The sequence below is a fragment of the Podarcis tiliguerta genome, assembly GCF_965153285.1.
Source record: "Podarcis tiliguerta genome assembly, chromosome: 2".
NCBI classification, from domain to species: domain Eukaryota; kingdom Metazoa; phylum Chordata; class Lepidosauria; order Squamata; family Lacertidae; genus Podarcis; species Podarcis tiliguerta.
The window spans coordinates 18,757,589-18,777,299 of record NC_139535.1 but is presented as its reverse complement, the minus strand read 5'-3'; the positions used below and the strand labels follow the sequence as shown (position 1 = coordinate 18,777,299).

Genomic DNA, 19,711 nt, shown 5'->3' with positions numbered 1-19,711 from the left:
TGGATATATCTCTTTGCCACCTCTTGAAACAATCAATCTTGTCTATGATTTGCAGTGTCTGAAATAAAAACAACATTCTTGGCAATACATTCATCTTTATCACAGCAATACGACCCATTAAGGAGAGTTTCAAATTAGACCATATGTCTAGATCTTTCTTTATCTCCGACCAACTTTTCTCATAATTATCTTTATATAAATTTCCATTTTTAGCAGTCATAGTAATACCCAAATATTTCACTTTTTTCACTACTGCCAATCCTGTCTCATTCTGAAACCTTTCTTTCTCAATTTCTGTTAGATTCTTTGTCAAAACTTTAGTTTTTGTTTTGTTCAATTTAAACCCTGCCAATCGACCAAACTCTTGGATCAGTTCTAAGGCTCTTTTCACACTGGATTCTGGCTCCTGTAATGTCAAAACTAGGTCATCTGCAAATGCTCTTAATTTATATTGTTTAGCTCCGACCTGAATCCCTCTAACCAGTTGGTCCTTTCTAATCATATTCAGCAACACCTCCAGGACTGATATAAACAGCAAAGGGGAAATTGGGCAACTTTGTCGTGCACCTTTCTCTATTCTGAACTCCTCAGTAATTACACTGTTTACAATTAGCTTAGCTTTTTGTTCAGAATAGATTGCACCTATACCGTTTTCAAATTCCTGGCCTACCCCCATGCCTTGGAGATTCTTCTTCATAAAACTCCAAGAAATATTATCGATATTTCTGCCTCACCCATGAGTGGAATGCTCTCCCCAGTGGGATTTGGCCGGTGTCTTCAATATATACCTTTAGGTGTCAGAAACCACCCCAAAAAACCATTCCTCTTAATTGGGCCTTTGGCTGATTAACATCCAATGTCCTTTAAAATGTGTTTCTGGAAGCAGGGAGTTATCGGTTTGTGGGTTTCTTTGTTCTTGTTTTTATTATATATTTTGTGTTTTTATCTTGTATTTGTATGTTGTGAACTGCCCTGAGATCTATGGATGAAGGGCGGTATACAAATCAACAACAGCAGCAGCAACAACAATTTAAAATTCATTTCCCTTTGGAGGTAATGCAGTCAGGCCTTTAACAGAAAAGGTACACACTTCATTTAGGAGTAAAACAGGTCGTGTGAAAGTGGTTGTCCTCATTTGCACCTTGACATGCTTGCTGAAGTGGTCTGAAAATATTCAACAAAGTCCAGTGGAAATTACTCCCAAGTAAGTATAGGAATAGAGGCGGATCTATTATAAAACTAATGAAGCTTATGCTACAGGGCCCTGAATCCCAGAGGGGCCCCAGATTGCTTAATTGTTTTTCTTGGTCTAGGAGACCCTATTTGAGTCTCGTGACTCAAATTGATTGCTTTTTTGTTGTATATATTTCAACAATCCCAAAGTTTGAGAGTCAGGAGCTAAGATGTTGCAATGGTGTGGCGGTCGGTCGTGGAACAACCCCATTGAAGAACTTACTACAAACCTTGTAGCTGGTTGCGAAGGGGCCCCCAGGACAGTCCAAATAATTTCAGGGCCCCCAAAATCTAGGTCCATCACTGTATACAACTGCACATTTGCTGATTAAAATGTTTACTCAGAAGGAAGCCTTCTCGGGATTATTGAACAGAGCATTTTCTCAAGTAAGTGTGCCTAGGATTGAAGGAAAGTACTGTAACTGTAAAGCGGGTGGTGCTGTGGGTTAAACCACAGAACCTAGGACTTGCCGATCAGAAGGTCGGTGGTTCAAATCCCCATGACGGGGGTGAGCTCCCATTGCTTGCTCCCTGCTCCTGCCAACCTAGCAGTTTGAAATGCTCCTGCCAACCTAGCAGTTTGAAAGCAGGTCAAAGTGCAAGTAGATCAATAGATACTGCTCCGGTGGGAAGGTAAACGGCGTTTCCGTGCGCTGCTCTGGTTCGCCAGAAGCGGCTTAGTCATGCTGGCCATGTGACCCGGAAGCTGTACGCCGGCTCCCTCAGCCAGTAAAGCGAGATGAGCGCCGCAATCCCAGAGTCAGTCAAAACTGGACCTAATGGTCAGGGGTCCCTTAACAACTCTCAGTACCCTCAATAAACTGCAGCTCTTATGACTTTGGGGGGGGGGGAAGCATTTTTCCAAGTGGGACGCTACTGCTTTAAATATAATGCCAATGGGACCTCTATCTCTTGGAGGATGGGCACGCATATCAGAAAACATTGCACTCTGCAGGTGCCTAGAGGCACACTCCTCTGATAAAAGCTCTTCCTGCCTCCGGAGAGGGAGAGAGGGAGAGTAAAACTGGTCTTTGTTATCAACTTCCAGGCGCCAGAGGGGATGGCCAGACAGGCAACAAACACACTTCCTGCAACCTCAATATCCCTTTCTATCATTCCTTTTTTTTTTTTTTTGGCGTTTCCATTGTTCCATTGTTGTTCTCAGGTGCTTTGGGAATGGGGAAGGCACTCTGGGTTGAAAAGGGGAATGGGGAGAGAACGGAGGAGTGAAAAAAGTTGTCTGTAGGGGCGCCGTAGTCCTGGGGGCGAACTGCACCCGGTGTATTTCAGCCTGCCGCACGCAGCAGCTGAGAGCACAGGCGCAGTTCTCGGAAGGCAAAGATGGCAACCTCAGCTGGCCATTTGAGGGCGAGGGAGAGTTTCTTTTTGTCTCCTCCTTTCCCCGCCATCCTGGGACTGTTGGGTCAGACGCTCTTGCTTCCGGGACTTCGCTCTCCTGGGGAAGGAGGCATGGATGAAAGCAATTGCAGCTCGTCCGCAGCATCGCTGGGAATTTGGAGTAGATCTCCATCCGTCTTGGAAAGTGGATCCACTTCTCTTGGAGCCAGGGAGTCCCTGAGCTGAGTTTGGAGGCTCCAGGTAAGCAAACCAGGAAGCGGAGAGCCCGTGACTCCGATGGCGGGGGCCATAATGGGAACCAGAAGGAAACCGAAAGGCAGAAAGAGAAAGAGAAAGAGGAGACTCTCCAACTTCTCTGAGCAGCGGTTGGGTGGCCATCTGTCATGGATGCTTCAGCTGAGATTCCTTCCAACTCCATGATTCTTTTTTAAAGTGATTTTAATTAGGTTTTACAATTTTATATTCAGCCCAATCATCATAAACACAATAATAAAATAAATAAATCCAAGTCTTGACTTCCCCCAACCTCCTCTTCTGGTTCTTTAAAAGTTCGCTCCTTCTACTTATTTTGTTTACCTTAATTAAAAAACCTTTCAACTAAATATTCTTCTGTTCTTATCCTTTTTATACCATATAATTCCAAATTGCATCTTGCAAATCTTTTGGTAGTTTTCCCAATTATTGCTCCGTAATTTATACACTTTCCCCCTTAAATGTAAGTGTTTACTCAAACCCTGCTAATAAGTGCTTACTCAAACCCTACAATTCTAACTCTGCCCAGATCAATTAGTTCAATTTAGGAGGGCGTTCTTATGGGTGAAAATCGGGAGGGTGAGTCTGAAGGGAGAGGGGCTGTGGAAAGGGAAGCATTTGGATTTGTTGCTAGTGTGCCTGTATGCAGATTTTAACTGATACCTTTTAGTTGGGTCTTGAGATGCAAAAAAGCACCTTCAAAGGACTTCACTTGGCTATAATATTATTATTATTATAACCGGCACCCTGAACCAGCAAAATTTTAGGGTATGGAGGGATAGAAATCTGACTTGCGGGGTCTCCTCACTTGGAACCATCAAGGGAGGAAAGCCTTTTCTGAAACTTCCCTTCTTGCTTTTCCACAGGCTGCGGAGAAGAAAAGAATATTTTTTGACTCAGCCAGCTCTTGCTTGATTCGGGATCATCCCAAACTCCTGGCGGAGGAAGAGAAATGGCGAAGATGGCTCAAGTAGGGGAGATTTGGGGGTTTCTGGTGGGGCGGGTGAAAGATGGGGGGGGGAGAGAAAGTTTGCCCTGGGGACAGGTGTGGTGGCAGTGGGGGTGGGGGCCAGGCCAAGAGTGCATCAGGTCAAAATGGATTCAGGTGTTAAGGGGAAGAGCAGCACCGTATTCTATCTGAGGTACTAAAATGCTTCATGCCATGTTCCTTTAAGATGGGCCAGCGTGATTTGCCATATTCTGAAAATAAGGGATTGATGCTGAGCAAACAATGGTTTGCCTATGGCCACCTAATGAGTTCTTGGTTTGGTTATGGCTGCATTCTAAATCTAACCTGGCTTTCTCCCACCCTGTGCCATTTCATTCTCACAACAACCCTGAAAAGTAGGCTGGGCTGACTCGCCCATTACCACTCTGAAGGTTGGTTACATGTTCTGTACTTTTTCCCTAAATTGAGAGCGGTCTTCAGCTCTGAGTTCTCTCACATTAAGATCTACTCCTGTGCTCCCCCACCCCCCCAAAAAAGATTTTTAAAATCTTGGTAGCATAATTCAGAAGGGGGGAAGAGACATTTTGTTGTTTGCTATTGTTATATATAAAAAAGAGGGAATCAGAATCTTTGCTGATCTACTGCAGATCACTCAGGTTTCCAGACCACACTTGTTGTATTACACTCCTGCAGTTGAGAAACAGCATTGCCTTTGGCAAAAGCCAGGGAGTTTTGTTAAAAGAAATGCTATATGCATCTTTACCTGAGCCAATAAAAATATATGTGGTACACTTTAAGAACAAGTGTGCCCTGTAAATATTCTTACATTATGTTATTTAATCTTGAAGTATTACCCTGGCATTATCTGTTTTTTAAATATTTTAAGTTTTTTTCAGTTATACAAAATGAAGTGAAAAAGTAATATATGCATGTATGTGCATATATATATATATATATATATATATATATGATTCTTATATGCGCTAATACATATATGATTATTAATAATCTACTGTGATCTGTATAAACTCATTTCACATATCAATATATTTATCCAGACAAAGTGTGCCTCAATAAGCAAGCCACTCATATGTTGTGAGTGCTGTCATGTCTTCAGTCCATTGATTATTAAAGGGGAGCATATTTTTGTTCTTCCAGTTTATCAATTACCAGTCTTTGGGTTGTAGTTAGGGCGCACAGAATCCACTTTCATTGTTCAGTTGTCTACTTCCATATAATAGGTATATAATTCAAAATAATACTTCCCTCTGAATTTTTTTTTAAATTTTCTGTACTGTCAAATTTATACAGTTTAACACTTTCTCCCCAAACTTAGTGAGAGCAGGACACTGTAAGAACATCTGTTTCAAAGAGGCATTATCCTTATCACATCTCCAACAAAGAGTTGCATTCGACTGTCCTTTTCTATGTAAATGTAATGGAGTCTAAATATTATTTTCTGTTGTATAAGTTGAAGATCCACCGATACCTTTGCTACCACAATTGCCCAAGAGCTTCATGGCCACATGAGGGTTTGAACCCATTTCCCCACCCACCCCGAACCTTGCCCTAACCACTACACAACACTGTCTCTCATGAGCTATCACTGCAGACTCTGAGTGAGGGTCTTCCTTTTTTTTCATTCCTGCTGTTCCAGGTACCTGAAGCCTTGGTAGAGGTGACCGTGCACTCCAGCGAAGGGCCGTGTCTGCTTGCGGGCCGTCGCCAGAGAGCCTTGTGCAGGAACGCCATGCAGGAGAGCTGTAGCTCTATGGCCTCCCTCGGTAAGGATTCTTGAACAAATATATGTCACAAAATCAGTCCACTCCAGATTAAATAATGGCGGCACGAGTCACCGGCTCGTCTCTCAAATTGTTCAGGAGTTTGAGGTTGTTGAGCATTTTTCCTCTCGCCTGTAGGCGAAACCTGCAGTCGCTCAGGAGTCTTGACTCTAGGAGTCTTGGTTGACCACAAACTTGACATGAGCCAACAGTGTGACGCAGCAGCTAAAAAAGCCAATGCAATTCTGGGCTGCATCAATAGGAGTATAGCATCTAGATCAAGGGAAGTAATAGTGCCACTGTATTCTGCTCTGGTCAGACCTCACCTGGAGTACTGTGTCCAGTTCTGGGCACCACAGTTCAAGAAGGACACTGACAAACTGGAACGTGTCTAGAGGAGGGCAACCAAAATGGTCAAAGGCCTGGAAACGATGCCTTATGAGGAACGGCTAAGGGAGCTGGGTATGTTTAGCATGGAGAAGAGGAGGTGAAGGGGTGATATGATAACCATGTTCAAATATATAAAAGGATGTCACATAGAGGAGGGAGAAAGGTTGTTTTCTGCTGCTCCAGAGAAGCGGACACGGAGCAATGGATCCAAACTACAAGAAAGAAGATTCCACCTAAACATTAGGAAGAACTTCCTGACAGTAAGAGCTGTTCGACAGTGGCATTTGCTGCCAAGGAGTGTGGTGGAGTCTCCTTCTTTGGAGGTCTTTAAGCAGAGGCTTGACAACCATATGTCAGGAGTGCTCTGATGGTGTTTCCTGCTTGGCAGGGGGTTGGACTCGATGGCCCTTGTGGTCTCTTCCAACTCTATGATTCTATGATTCAGCCACAGAGTTTGTTGCTGGCACATGAAAGATCCCAGAATTGGTTCCTGCTGGCACAGGGCTGGCATCACAGGTTGGCAGCTGCTGAGGGGCCCCACCCCACTGATAGCATGCAGAGGGACGGGAGGCCAGCTGGCTAGCCCTTGCTGGGCTGTCTCTTTCCAGCTGTCCCGCTGCGAAGACCATCACCTCAGCTCCAACGTAAATCAGTGACCCGGGCTTCTGAGCCAGGGCACACTATCAGCAGATCAAACTGCGCACACAGAATAGGCGTGAGGCTTGTGGAAGCATATTACAACTACAGATTTATTAATCATAAATCAGGACAAAGAAACATCTCTCTCTCTCGTCATCTCAGAGAGAACAGGAAAAAGCAAAAGCTATACACAACGGAAGTTCCCAGCAAGCCTTGCTGGAATGTAAACAGACATGTGACACACAACAGTTCCGCACGTCTCCTCCTTAAGGTGGAATGGAAATGTCAACATCGACAAGAGTCTCGTAGCCCTGCGGCTGCAGCCCATGGAGGGAGTCTTGCTCAAGAGACTGCCAAAATCTGGAGCAGGCATTGCCCCAATGTGTCCAGGGTTGGGGCTGGGAAAGACCTGAAATCCAATTTGAAACAACCTCGCCCCTAGTAAACAACACTCACCCAAGCGAAAACCCCACCCCCATTAAAACCATAGGGGCCTGGCCAAGACCCTTGTTCCGTATAAACACAAAGTATCAAATGTGGTAGCAGTAATAATAATACAACATGCATACGGCTTTGTGTTTCCAACTCAAGACCCGTTGAAGAACATCTCATCCAGTTCAGTCTTTGAAAAACAGCTTTGAAAAACGTTTTCATATTCTCCAGTGTGCTATCCTTGCCATTGTGGCGGCACGGGGTTGCCGTTCTGTGATTGGAGTTACGCTACTTGTTGAACGGTTAATTTATCCAGTCTGTATTACGTTTACTGCACATGTAACTTGTTAAGATAAAAAGGTAAAGGGACCCCTGACCATTAGGTCCAGTCGTGGCCGACTCTGGGGTTACAGCACTCATCTTGCTTTATTGGCCGAGGCAGCCGGCATACAGCTTCCGGGTCATGTGGCCAGCATGACTAAGCCACTTCTGGCGAACCAGAGCAGCGCACGGAAACGCCATTTACCTTCCTGCCAGAGCGGTACCTATTTATCTACTTGAACTTTGACGTGCTTTCAAACTGCAAGGTTGGCAGGAGCAGGGACCGAGCAACGGGAGCTCACCCTGTCCCGGGGATTTGAACCACCGACCTTCTGATCGGCAAGCCCTAGGCTCTGTGGTTTAACCCACAGCACTATCTGCATCCCTTGTTAAGATAGAGTTGTACATTTATCCCCTCCATGTTTACAGTATCTCCAGGCTTTGTTTTGTACATGGCACCTTAGTATGTTTGTTGTTTGAGTGGTTATAAGTCTATCTCTAGCTATTATTCTAGTAAATTTGGTTTTAAACGTATAAGCCAGTTTGTGGTGTTGTTGTTTTGTTGCATTATTACAACACCCTTGTTCCACCATCAAAGGGATGTTCCTGCTGCCAAGTTTTGCAGGCTTTATAGAGCTTCCCCAGCAACTGATGCACACCTAGCTGGGGCTTCAGGTGTTTCCAGTGCTGTTTGCCTGCCCAGGGTCCTGGTCCCTGCCCTGCTTTCACAGCTGCAAGCAGGTCCTGGTCTGGAGATCCAGTAGAGGCCACAGATCCAGCAGGTGGAGGGGAGATGGAGGTCCCTTAGGCAGTGGCTGCAGTCAGGTCCGTAGAGCTGCTGTCAGACTTTGTATTTTATTTGCCCTTCATCCAATGTCCCCCTGCGCTCTTTCTCTCTCTTTCTCATGTGCTCTGCTCAACTCAACTCCATCTTCCTCTTTGTGCCCACCTCAGGCACGTTCCCTGCCCAAGGGTCCGAACTGCTCAGCCGGCTGGATCGAGGGGAAGATGCTTGGGTCCCAGATCTCCAGAGCTCTGAGGAGAGTGCAGAGGAAGGCCCGGTGAAACCAACGCTGAAGCGATGGCCGAAGGCAGGGATGTGGTGGGATCTGTACAGAAGCCCGGTGAAATACACCAGTACATCCGAAAGCTCAGGTCAGGATTGTCTAGAGCAGGGGTAGGCAACCTAAGGCCCGGGGGCCGGATGTGGCCCAATCGCCTTCTCAATCCGGCCCGCGGACGGTCCAGTAATCAGCGTGTTTTTACATGAGTAGAATGTGTCCTTTTATTTAAAATGCATCCCTGGCTTATTTGTGGGGCATAGGAATTTGTTCATCCCCCCCCCCCAGTATAGTCCGGCCCACCACATGGTCTGAGGGATGGTGGACTGGCCCACAGCTGAAAAATGTTGCTGACCCTTGGTCTAGAGAAGCCCTTTGTTTAGACAGCTCCTACAGGACACCATAGAATCCCAGTACTGTCGATTTGGAAGGGGACCCGAGGGTCATCCAGTCTGACCCCTGCAATGCAGGAATCTCAGCTAAAGCATCCATGGCAGACGGCCACCCAACCTCTGCTTAAAAACCTCCAAGGAAGGGGAGGCCACCACCATTTGGCCATGCTCCAAATCCCACCATTTCTTCCTAAGGGGGCATGGATGGATTTTATTATTTCAACTTATTATCCAGCCTTCCTGGGGCATGTTACAACCATTTAAGCACCATGTTGATGGAAACAGTTTAAAGTAATGTACAACCATGAAAATATGGTGAGTCCTAAAGAGGCACATCTCTTGCGTCCAGTGCCGGATTTACATATAAGCTAAACAAGCTATAGCTTAGGGCCCCACTCTCTTGGGCCCCCCCAGAAAAAATTAAAGGGGGAAAAAAACCTGGATGTACATTTCCAAAATATAAGATAAAAAAGAAATAAAAGAAAACCTACATACAGCAACAGTGGTTTGTGTTGTATAGGCTCCTATGATGTAAGTCATGGGCTAGCCTGCTCCCTAAAATATCACTGGTTTGCTCATTTCTATATATAGGGTGCCTACATTCTGCACGGACTGGTTGCATGGCAACATGTGCAAATGGTTCTAGATACCTATTAGGTCCATAAATTAACCTATAGCATATATTCAACACAAAAAACAGTGACAATTTGTTGGTGACAAAGGAGAGCTGGACATATAAAGGGCCCCATTACCTTCAGTAGCTTAGGGCCTTATCAAACCTATATTCGGCCCTGGGCGGGAGGGGGCAGGACTTTGTCCTATCCACTTTCTCCCACAATGCATAATTTTTATAAACTTTTCCCAGCTAGATTATGGTAATTCTTAGTCTATGTTCCTGTGTCCTTGCTTGTTTTTCAAGTATCCCACTTCCTCATTCTGTTAACATAAACATTACTGCTGGCACGGTGGGGCTTCCTCCTTTTCCTTGCCCTGCATGTGCTCCTTCCCAAATCTACTCTGGAGTGTTGGGGGGGGGTCTCGGTACCCCTAGAACAGACATAGGGGGCATTCGGGGTAGGAGAAGTACCATTCTGCTAGCTGAAATCCTTGTGGCCTGTCTTAATATCACATTGAATGCAACTCACTGGATCTGGCAGGGCTACTCTCAAGTAAGTATACTGAGGATTTATATTTTTAGTGCAAGAGACCAATACAGATACTGTTTTGGATAGCAAGTGAAAGTACCGTATTTTTCGCTCTATAAGACGCACCTAGACTTTGGAGGAGGAAAACAAGAAAAAAAATATTCTGAATCTCAGAAGCCAGAACAGCAAGAGGGATCACTGCGCAGTGAAAGCAGCGATCCCTCTTGCTGTTCTGGCTTCTGGGATAGCTGCGCAGCCTGCATTCGCTCCATAAGACGCACACACATTTCCCCTTACTTTTTAGGAGGGAAAAAGTGAGTCTTATACAGCAAAAAATACGGTAATTCCTTTCTGTACAAACATGCACATATTCATTAATTAAATGCATTTATATACCACTTTTCTCTTCCAAGGAGCTCAAGCTTGGTGTGGATGGTCCCCTTCCCCGTTTTATCCTCACAATAACCCTGTGAGGTTAGGTTAGGGTAAGAGATGGTGACTGGCCCAAGGTCATCCAGCAAGCTTCCTGGCTGACTGGGGATTCGAACCCTGCTCTCCCAGGTCATAGCCCAACACTCTAACCATGATGCCACACTGCCATATGTTTCGCAACATACCCGTTTGTTCTCAGACACCTGCTTCTTCTCCTCCCCAAAGAAGAAAGCAAAATAAAAAAATATTTTTACCAAATAAAATATTGCCTTTTCTGAAAATTACATAGAAAGAAGGGAAGAAGCATTTTAAAGGCCAGGAAGAATAAATCAGAAATGGAGGGAGGAAAGAACTCTTGATTGGATGGAGTAAAGAGCAGTTTTAGAGATTTTTCAGGCCTCCTGCCTGCGGGTAAAGGAAGTAAATAGCGAGTGTTTTCTCCCCACTCCCCTTACTAGAACATAGTGTGTTTATGCGTGGGACCCCCAACGGAATTGGTTGTCATCGAGACGCACAAAATTATTTCACGCAGTTCATAATTTGTGAAATTGACTGCCATGAGATGTGGCGGCAGCTGTTGGGGTGGATGGCTTTTTCTCAGCTCTCATAACGATCCCATTTTTGCATATCCTTCTCCCTTCTGTTTCCTGCAGAGGATGAGCAGGAAAGTGAAGCTGAAGAACAGAAACGGCCACGGGGAGGTCGCAAGCTGACGATCCTCCGTAGAAGCATCCTGGACATCTTCAAGGGGAATGGATACCAGGGCGTGAAGCAAACGGAAGCCTCCAAGAATAGGCCTCAGCTGAAGAAGCCCCCGCGAGCCCAGCTGGGGAAGATAAAGTGTAGCGTGACAGAAGTCGGCGACGTTGCTCCATACACAGCCAAAAAGAAGGCCTCCAGAAGGGAGCCTCAGAGGACCTGCCCGGACTGCGGCCAGGCCTTCAAGACAAAAGCATCCCTCCTCAGTCACCAGAAAACTCATTCTGGCGAGTGCCCCTATAAATGTTCTTCCTGTGGGGAAAGGTTCACAGCCAAAAAAGCCTTTGCTAGTCACCAGAGAGGCCACGCGGAAGAAAGGGGTTATAAACACCCTAGCCCAAGGAAGCACCCCAAGGCCTACCTGCGAGAAAGGCCTTTTAAATGCTCCGAGTGTGGAATGTGCTTCCAGCGGAAGCGCACCCTGGCAGCGCACCTGAATAGCCATACGGCAGAGCGGCCCTATCGATGCCCCGAATGTGAGAAAGCCTTCACCCGAAAGGAGCACCTTGAAAGACACCAGAAAATCCACATGAGGGAGAGGGAGGGCAGCCCTCCCAAGGGAGAGAGAGAAGAGAGGGCGGCCATTTTCCCTGACGCTCCTGAGAAGAGACCTCCTGCAGCCTCTGAGGGAACTTTCTTATCGGGCCTTGGCGCTGATAGACAGCAGGGGACGCCCCAAAATCTCTACAAGTGCCAGTTTTGTGGGAGATGTATGCGGACCAAACGTTTGCTCGTTGATCACGAGAGAATCCACAGGGAAGAGATGCCCTACAAATGTTCCCAGTGTCAGAAAAGCTTCCTTCATAAGTACAGTTTTCTCCAGCATGAGGCGACCCACTGGAGGAAGGCCGCCTGCGAGCGCCCTGTGAGAATGAGCGCCAACTATACCCCCTCTGCTTCCAGAATCTTCCACACGGCTGAAAATCTCTCTGCAGTCCCGACGGACGGGGGGAAAGTCACAAATGCTTTTAACCTTTCCCAGCACCCAAGAACTTCAGGCGGGGAACGGGTCTATAAATGCCAGTACTGTGGGAAATGCCTGAGTGGAAGTGGTCCACTCACCAACCACGAGAAACTCCACAGAAGAGGGAGATCCTATAAATGCCCCTACCGTGTGAAACGTTTCTCTCGAAAGGACAACCTTCTCCAACACAAGGCAACCCACAAAAAACAAAAACCTGTCGGAAGGCCCAGGTTGAAGAGTAGCCTCTCTGTATCTGAAAGAATCCACACAGAACTGCAGCCCCATACAGACCTGAGGGACGGCATTGTCACTCGCAGTGTGGCTCGTAGCTTAAGCCTTTCCAAGCACCTAAAAACCTACACGGAGGGCAAAGTCTACAAATGCCAGTACTGTGGGGAGCACACAAGAACAAAAAGTCTGCTCGTCGATCATGAGAGAATCCACAGGAGAAAAAAGAAGCCTTACCAATGTTTGGAGTGTGGGAAAAGCTTCTATCAGAAGAACTACCTTGCTTCCCACCAGAGAGGCCATGTGAGGAAAAAGCTCTCCAAACACTCAAACGCTGACCAAAAAGTGACCACAGACAATCCCCGCTCCCTGAAGCGGTGGAATCCTCACAGAAGGAAAGCACCATGGCGATGCTTTAAATGTGGGAAACGCTTTGATTACAAATATCACCTCACCAGGCATAGAAAGACCCACTTGGCAGAAAAGCCCTTCAAATGTGTGTGTGGGAAAGGGTTTGTTGAGATGTGGCATCTGAAGAGACATCAGAAAACCCAGCTGAACAAGAAATGCCATGAAAAGCTCCTCAGGGCTGAGGGGGAAGGTGCCATTTTGAATTCTGCAAATGGCGTCCACCCTGAGGAGAAGAATCAGGGAGAACTACCCGTAAACACTGAGCCACCGGCAGCACTGAGCACAGTAGAAAGAGACATTTTACAGGACACTGAGGAAGAAAACACACGGTCTCTGGCAGCCTTGGCAGAAGCATCTGACATGGAGATTCTGGATGTTTCTGAGCAGGGAGGAACACATGTTCAGGTGCAAGTGGAATTATCCGAACAATCCCAACAAAACTCCTTACAGAACTGCAGAGAAGAGAACGTCTCTGTCAGCCAGAAAGTGGAATCTAAGAGAAAGCTATCAGAACAAGACCGTGTTATTGTGCGTTACAAGCAAGACGACCACAGCAAAAGTCAGCAGGTTCATCAAAGACACTGTTCTAAAAGGGCCCGTCTCCAGAGTAACAAACAGAAAAAAGCCTGTGTCAAGTGGCAGTTGAGATCACATGCCATGATGTTAAGGAAGAGATCTAAGCAAAAGATGCAGCTCATTGGTAAGCAGGCCAGATCCTGCTTCTGTCAGCAGGAAGGGCAAAGAAGGAAACCCAGCGTCCTGCAGGCCTGCAAGAAGGTAAAAACCTGCAGTGGCCCTCAAAGGAACCAAGACACAGCTGCTTCCTCCAGTTTGCTCAGAAGTTCCCCAAAGGGCTGCGAACCAGCAGAACACAGCTTCTGCTTGCCATCCCAGACAACGTTCTCCACAAAATCCGAACCAGAGACTATCAGAAGTTCTGCACCAGAGATGTTGACCACTGCTGCATTGAAGAAGGGGCCAAAAGAAGTGTTGGAAAGGGAATCCGAAGGCAACTCGGAAACTGAGAGTTGCACATCAGGAGAATATGATGCTGTTTCCATCGGTGGGCAAGAAGACCTGCAGGAGTTGTCACCCTTGCCTGAAAGAAGCCCTTTGCAGAGTTGTGAAAGAACCCAAGCTGCAGGTGAACTCCAGAATGCGTCTCTTCAGAACATGGAGGAGATGCCAAGATCGGAACCCAGCTCCCTAGAGGCCTGCAAGGAGGTAGAAACTCAAAGGAACCAAGACACAGCTGCTTCCTCCAGTTTGCTCAGAAGTTCCCCAAAGGGCTGCGAACCAGCAGAACACAGCTTCTGCTTGCCATCCCAGACAACGTTCTCCACAAAATCCGAACCAGAGACTATCAGAAGTGCTGCACTAGAGATGTTGACCACTGCTGCATTGAAGAAGGGGCCAAGGGAAGGGCTGGAAAGGGAATCCGAAGGCAACTCGGAAACTGAGAGTTGCACATCAGGAGAATATGATGCTGTTTCCATCGGTGGGCAAGAAGACCTGCAGGAGTTGTCACCCTTGCCTGAAAGAAGCCCTTTGCAGAGCTGCGAAAGAGCCAAACCTGCAGATGAACTCCAGAATGCGTCTCTTCAGAACATGGAGGAGATGCCAAGATGGGATCCCAGCTCCCCAGAGGACTGCAAGGAGGTAGAAACTTGCTGTGGCCCTCAAAGGAACCAACACACAGCTGCTTCCCCCATAGGCAACTCGGAAACTGGGAGTTGCACGTCAGGAGAATATGATGCTGTTTCCATCGGTGGGCAAGAAGACCTGCAGGAGTTGTCACCCTTGCCTGGAAGAAGCCCTTTGCAGAGTTGCGAAAGAACTCAACCTGCAGATGAACTCCAGAATGCGTCTCTTCAGAAGTTGGAGATGTGGCCAAGATGGGAACCCAGCTCCCCAGAGGCCTGCAAGGAGGTAGAAAGTTGCAGCGGCCCTCAATGGAACCAACACACAGCTGCTTCCCCCAGCGGCAGCTCAGACTCTGGGAGTAGCACGGCAGTAAACTACGATGCCCTTGATATCGTTGGGCAAGAAGACCTGCAGGAGTTGTCACCCTTGCCTGAAAGAAGCCCTTTGCAGAGTTGGGAAAGAGCCCAACCTGTAGATGAACTCCAGAATGTGTCTCTTCAGAACATGGAGGAGATGCCAAGATGGGAACCCAGCTCCCTAGTGGCCTGCAAGGAGGTAGAAACCTGCTGTGGACCTCAAAGGAACCAAGACACAGCTGCTTCCCCCAAAGGCAACTCAGACTCTGGGAGTTGCACGTCTGGAGAATATGATGCTGTTTCCATCGGTGGGCAAGAAGACCTGCAGGAGTTGTCACCCTTGCCTGGAAGAAGCCCTTTGCAGAGTTGTGAAAGAACCCAAGCTGCAGGTGAACTCCAGAATGCGTCTCTTCAGAACATGGAGGAGATGCCAAGATGGGAACCCAGCTCCCTAGAGGCCTGCAAGGAGGTAGAAACTCAAAGGAACCAAGACACAGCTGCTTCCTCCAGTTTGCTCAGAAGTTCCCCAAAGGGCTGCGAACCAGCAGAACACAGCTTCTGCTTGCCATCCCAGACAACGTTCTCCACAAAATCCGAACCAGAGACTATCAGAAGTTCTGCACCAGAGATGTTGACCACTGCTGCATTGAAGAAGGGGCCAAGGGAAGGGCTGGAAAGGGAATCCGAAGGCAACTCAGAAACTGGGAGTTGCACGTCAGGAGAATATGATGCTGTTTCCATCGGTGGGCAAGAAGACCTGCAGGAGTTGTCACCCTTGCCTGAAAGAAGCCCTTTGCAGAGCTGCGAAAGAACTCAACCTGCAGATGAACTCCAGAATGCGTCTCTTCAGAAGATGGAGATGTGGCCAAGATCGGAACCCAGCTCCCCAGAGGCCTGCAAGGAGGTAGAAAGTTGCAGCAGCCCTCACTGGAACCAGTACACAGCTGCTTCCCCCAGCTGCAGCTCAGACTCTGGGAGTAGCACGGCAGTAAACTACGATGCCCTTGATATCGTTGGGCAAGAAGACCTGCAGCAGTGGTCACCCTTGCCTGAAAGAAGCCCTTTGCAGAGTTGTGAAAGAACCCAACCTGCAGATGAACTCCAGAATGCGTCTCTTCAGAACATGGAGATGTGGCCAAGATGGGAACCCAGCTCCCCAGAGGCCTGCAAGGAGGTAGAAACTTGCAGTGGCCCTCAAAGGAACCAACACACAGCTGCTTCCCCCAGCGGCAGCTCAGACTCTGGGAGTTGCACGTCTGGAGAATATGATGTTATTGTTATCGGTGAGCAAGAAGACCTGCAGGAGTTGTCACCCTTGCCTGAAAGAAGCCCTTTGCAGAGTTGTGAAAGAGCCCAAGCTGCAGATGAACTCCAGAATGTGTCTCTTCAGAACATGGAGGAGATGCCAAGATGGAAACGCAGCTCCCCAGGGGCCTGCAAGGAGGTAGAAACTCGCAGTGGCCCTCAAAGGAAGCAACACACAGCTACATCCTCCAGTTTGCTCAGAGGTTCCCCAAAGGACTATGAACCAGGAGAATGGAGCTTCTGCCTGCCATCCCAGACAACGTTCTCCACAAAATCCGAACCGGAGACTATCAGAAGTTCTGCACTAGAGATGTTGACCACTGCTCCATCTAAGAAGGGTCCAAAAAAAGTACTGGAAAGGGAATGCAAAGTCAACTCGGAAACTGGGAGTTGCACGTCAGGAGAATATGATGTTGTTGTCATCGGTGGGCAAGAAGACCTGCAGGAGTTGTCACCCTTGCCTGAAAGAAGCCCTTTGCAGAGTTGTGAAAGAGCCCAAGCTGCAGATGAACTCCAGAATGTGTCTCTTCAGAACATGGAGATGTGGCCAAGATGGGAACCCAGCTCCCCAGAGGACTGCAAGGAGGTAGAAACTTGCAGTGGCCCTCAAAGGAACCAACACACAGCTGCTTCCCCCAAAGGCAACTCAGACTCTGGGAGTTGCACGTCTGGAGAATATGATGTTGTTGTCATCGGTGAGCAAGAAGACCTGCAGGAGTTGTCACCCTTGCCTGAAAGAAGCCCTTTGCAGAGCTGCGAAAGAGCCCAAGCTTCAAATGAACTCCAGAATGCCCATCAGCAGCCCAAAGTGCAGCTGACACTGTCGGGAGAAGCAGGTAACACATCTCTGCAGATCTGCAAGAAGGAGAGAGGCAGTGATGAGCCACAGACTCTGATGGCAGCAGAACCCCAAAGCCCAGCTTCTCGGGACAAGCGTGTTCCCAGGGAGTGGAAATCGGAGGAAACAGAGCCGAAGTATGAGTGCAGCTACTGTCACCTGTTCTTCGAGAACCAAGACCAGCTTGTGAGACACGAGAACGCACACAAGAGGAGGCCCTTTCTGTGCACTCACTGCGGGAAAGGCTTCCCTTCTGCACATGCCCTGACCATCCACACGCGAATCCACACGGGGGAGAAGCCGTTCAAATGCCCCGAGTGCGACTTTCGCTGCTATGCGAGCGCCAACCTCAACAAGCACAGGAGAACCCACAGCCAGGAGAGTCCCCACATTTGCGGGCTGTGCGGGCAGAGCTTCTGGTTCAGCCACAGCCTCGCCGTGCACTGCCAGATGCACAGCGGGAAGGAGACGTTCACCTGCGCCGACTGCGGGCAGATGTTCCTGCGCAAGAACTTGCTCATTCTGCACAGGAAGTACAAGCACCAGTCGGGAGCTCTGTAACTGGGCTGTTCGGTTGAGGGGCAGCCTCTCCCTTCCCCTGGAGAGGTCAGCTCCGAGGGAGCATGCTTGGCGCAACAGACCAACCTAAGCTGAGACTGCAATCAGCACACTTGCGCGCCGTAACTTTAGCTGCTGTTTTGATTGTGCTCCCAAGCAGACTCTTGCGACAGCCACACCCTGACTCCGAACTATGCTAGCTTGTCCCTTCTTGCATCTCTCCCAGTTGCACCAGGAACCTGGGGCGGGGCGGTTTGAGCCCCACAACCCTCTATATGGTGAAAGGACAGTGGAAGCCGATATGGGCCAGGCCCCTTGGCAAGATGGAGGGATATGTGCTTTCCTGAGCCTTGGCAGGCAGGGATGGAGGAAAGATCGACTTTATCTCCAATGGCGCTCCCATGTGCGCTTTCATCCCTTCCTATGTGTCCAAAATATCAAGCTTGCTTTGGCAGGTCTGCTGGGAAGGGGTATACAGATCCCTGCTCTGCTATTGATGGGCTTTTTTGGCTTGGCCTTGTCTCTCACGTCATGCAGCCGTTGAGAACGGATTCTGCTCTGAGAAATGCCACCCCCACCCCCACCTGCACTGTGACCACTATTCTGATCTGAAAGACATTTTTTTTGCTCCTCCATAAAGTAAGACTGGTTTTTTAATCCAGCCTACGTCCTCCTTTGTCTGTGTGTGACACAACTTGCCTGACCCGGCTGTTGTCTGGTTGTTAGTTCTTGAAAATCTCTTGGTCCAAATTTCTAAATGTCGTTTTCCTGATAAGAATCCCCGCTCCTTCTGCACCAGCCACCCCTATCCATGGCACAAATAACCTCCGAAGTGGGAAGAGGGTATCTGAAAAAAAACAACCCCCTCAACCTGCCTCCAGGTGGGGGATTTATCCTGTGTGGTTTTTGTTCTCCTACCTCATACGTCCTGCGTTAGAGCAAGGATAGGTACTCCAGATGTTTAGTGGACTACAACTTCCATCACCCCTGACCATTGGCCATGCTGGCTGGCTGGGGCTGGTGGGGAGTTGTAGTCCATTATCTGCCACAGAGCAAAGCTTGGTGAGACCATACACCTTCTGCCCTTCCGACAAGAAATTCAGTCCTGATGGGCTCTCCCTTAATGGCCTTTTAACACATGTGGATGTAGGAAAACGCAATTTCCACTTGAATAAAAACCTGTTACATACAGATCAGTGTCTTTGCCTCTGTCACACAAAAATACATCACAGGTTTATACTGTTGGTCCATGGGAACATAGGGAGCTACTTTGTGCTATGTCAGACCATTAATCTGTCTGGCTTAGTATAGAGTTTCAGGCAGGAATTTTTCCTGGATTGAACCAGACACCTGCCCGTTCTTTGTTGACATTCTGTCTTAAGAGCAAGCAGCTCAGCCACCTCAGCAAGTTCATATTCTGGCCATTATCAAGAGTCATATCTCGTCTGTCCTTGGTAGTAAGAGGTATACGGTGCCTCAGATTCCAAGGCTGAATGTGGCCCTCTAGGTCCCCTTATCTGGCCCTCAGAATTCTCCTTAGGCCATACCCCTCACGGGCCTGCTTTTATTTATTTATTTATTTATTTATTTATTTCCTACAATTTTTGTACCGCTCAACCAGTGAGGTTTTCTAGCTGACTCTACAATGTTATAACCGTGACATGGAAAATATACAGTCATACCTTGGTTGACAAACGCCTTAGCAATCAAATGTTTTGGCTCCTGAATGCTGCAAACCCGGAAGTGAGTGTTCCGGTTTGCGAATGTTCTATGGAAGCCAAACGTCCAGCCGGGCTTCCGTGGCTTCCGATTGGCTGCAGGAAGCTCCTGCAGCCAATGGGAAGCCGCACCTTAGAAGTCAAACGTTTTGGAAGTTGAATGGACTTCCAGAACAGATTCCGTTCAACTTCCAAGATACGACTGTTATACCTAAAGCAGAATAAAAAACTTCCGTGGATAGCAGTGGCATAAAAGATCAAAGACATCCTAAAATATTTGTTTATAAGCCTGGGAGCATAAAGCAAGTATTTTTACCTGGTTGCTGAAAAGGCCACATGTCATGGAGCCATCAGTGAAAAGGAGGCTGAATGGAACATGGTCCAACCTTCTTACTAATAATATTATAATAATTATAATTTATTATTTATACCCCACCCATCTGGCTGGGCTTCCCCAGCCACTCAAGAGGCAGAGCAGTAGTATAAACTCAATCATGCCTGTGTAGCCACTGCCACACACAAGCTGCTTTTAAGGTTAGATTTT

At 47.7% G+C, this 19,711-nt stretch overlaps 1 protein-coding gene across 1 annotated transcript; it reads left to right on the top strand.

The window, feature by feature from the left end:
- The first annotated feature begins 2,765 nt into the window (after nt 1–2,765).
- On the top strand, nt 2,766–18,359 carry LOC310672860 (uncharacterized protein). The gene is made up of 5 exons (XM_083430514.1): nt 2,766–2,832; nt 3,711–3,814; nt 5,451–5,577; nt 8,311–8,511; nt 11,040–18,359. Exons 2-5 carry the CDS (start codon nt 3,797–3,799, stop codon nt 17,450–17,452), a joined length of 6,759 nt encoding a protein of 2,252 aa, XP_083286640.1. The 5' UTR covers nt 2,766–2,832; nt 3,711–3,796; the 3' UTR covers nt 17,453–18,359.
- Nucleotides 18,360–19,711: the final 1,352 nt, after the last annotated feature.